This window comes from Myotis davidii, unplaced genomic scaffold (genome assembly GCF_000327345.1).
Source record: "Myotis davidii unplaced genomic scaffold, ASM32734v1 scaffold1439, whole genome shotgun sequence".
NCBI classification, from domain to species: domain Eukaryota; kingdom Metazoa; phylum Chordata; class Mammalia; order Chiroptera; family Vespertilionidae; genus Myotis; species Myotis davidii.
In genome coordinates this window covers 356,934-358,881 of record NW_006292342.1, presented here as the reverse complement: position 1 = coordinate 358,881, position 1,948 = coordinate 356,934, and the positions used below count along the sequence as shown (strand labels likewise).

Below are 1,948 nucleotides of genomic sequence, written 5' to 3'. Positions count from 1 at the left end.
CCACCCCCACCTTTTCTTTTTTCAATTAGCAATAATTGCGTCCCGGATAAACCTCATTGCCACTGAGCAAAGCTATCATCATCCCCTTTTGACAGGTGGAGAAACTAAAGAGGCTGCAGCCCAGGTCAACCTGATTCCTAAACCCGCGCTCACTGTCCCTTTGCCACGCAATTCACCATTCCAGCTCTCAGTTCACCTGGGCGCCGTGGAGAAAACGTCGGGGTGCAGCTCGGCCAGACCTACGCGCTCCTGCTCGAAGCCCCGCAGGGACTCGACCCAGGCCTGCACCGGCCGCCGGTGTGAGGGTACGGGGAGCTCGCATTTCCGCAGTACCGGTGCCTGGGGACCTGCAGCAATTGGTAAGTCAGGGGTCTGAGGAGAGGGTTCGAGGTCCCAAGAGGGGCGATCCCGGCAACCTCACCCGCGCTCGCCACCGGCTCCGGCTTCTCCGGCGGCTGCACTGCCTCTTCCGCCAGAACGTTCAGCCGCTGTAAATGGTTTCTTTAGGGGATATCTAGATTGTGGGATCAAGGTCTATAAATACTTATTTACTGCCAATTAGTTTTCTAGAAAGCTTGTACCAAAGCATCCTTCCACCAGCAATGATTAAATGTGGCCATCTCATTTTAGCATCAATTCTTGGCTAATTAGGAAAACAAAACAAAGCATAAAACTGAACTTTGCCACTGTCTGCCCTGGCCGATTTGGCGCAGTGAATAGAGCATCAGCCTGCGGACTCAAGGGTCCCAGGTTCGATTCCGGTCAAGGGCATGTACGTTGGTTGCAGGCACATCCCCAGTGGGAGGTTTGCAGGAGGCGGCTGATCGATGTTTCTCTCTCATCAATGTTTCTGGCTCTCTATCTCTCTCCCTTCCTCTCTGTAAAAAAATCAATAAAATATATATTTTAAAAATACAGTAGGAATAATGAGTTAATAGCACCTATTATGGTACCAGACACGATGCACATGGAATGCATCATACACCTGGGCAAGCAATAACCCAGTCCTGGAAGCTGGACCACATAAGGTTGAGATCCTGGCTTTAAAGCTTACAAGCTGTGTGACCAAATTTCTTAATCTGTCTGTGCTCAGTTTCCTTATCTACAAAACAAGGCTAATAGAACGCCTTCCTAGTGTTGCTATGGGGTCTAGTTAACGAAAATGCAAATAGGCTGTGCCCGGCACACAGATAGGATTTAGACACTGTTAGTAACCGGATTTTGCCAAAACCAGTCACAGCAACGATAATCAACAGGTCTATTGAACTTATGTGCCAGAATTATCTCATTTAATCATCACGGCAACCTCTTGATGTTTGACAGAATGGGGGAAGGCAGGATTTGAACGAGGTTCTGCATCCCTAACCCCTGCAAGCTCCAGAGTTCTGCCTCCTGAACCGGCCTAGAGGAAGTTACCTCTCAGCTCTCAACCTCACCACTCTGCAGCAGGGAACGTTCAGCCGCTGTAAATGGTGGGCGAGAATGAGAGACGACGCCTGCACCCTCCAACCCTGGTCCTTCGACCCCGCTCCCAGTCCCGGCCTCACCTGGCAGTGGATGGGCGGAAGCCAGGCCCGCGCCCCGGCCCGGACTAGCCGCAGCATCGCGAAGCAGCCCCGCACGCCCCGAGGTCAAAGCTTCCTCTGGGCGCGCGCGGCGCCCACTGATGACGTCACGTCCGCGCCGCCGGCGGCTCCGCCCACGTTCGGGGCCGAAAAGCAGAGCGTGTACTGCAGAGTGAAGACGCCGAGACCCACCGCCTCCCCAGAACTCCTATTTTCACTCCTGGCCTAAAGGGCCCTCTGCGACACCTGCGAACGCGACCCCACAGCATGGAGCCCCCCAGGCCTCCCCTTTCCCTTCGTAGAGCCTGGACTCGTTCAGCCAATGAGCGTTAAGTATGCGGGAGTGGCCCGCCCATGGCTGGGTGGTCCTGGAAGGACACCTA

At 54.0% G+C, this 1,948-nt stretch overlaps 1 protein-coding gene across 1 annotated transcript in view; it reads right to left on the bottom strand.

Annotated features, from left to right (window-relative positions):
* The window catches only part of MRPL4 (mitochondrial ribosomal protein L4), a 7,886-nt gene extending 6,213 nt beyond the window's left edge, over positions 1-1,673 (bottom strand). The window contains exons 1-3 of the mRNA XM_006765748.2: positions 1,548-1,673; positions 422-488; positions 197-347 (exon numbers count right to left, since the gene is read on the bottom strand). Of these exons, the coding sequence (XP_006765811.1) occupies positions 197-347; positions 422-488; positions 1,548-1,604 (275 nt within the window). The 5' untranslated portion in view covers positions 1,605-1,673. The remainder of the gene's footprint in view (positions 1-196; positions 348-421; positions 489-1,547) is intronic.
* Between the last annotated feature and the right edge of the window lie 275 nt (positions 1,674-1,948).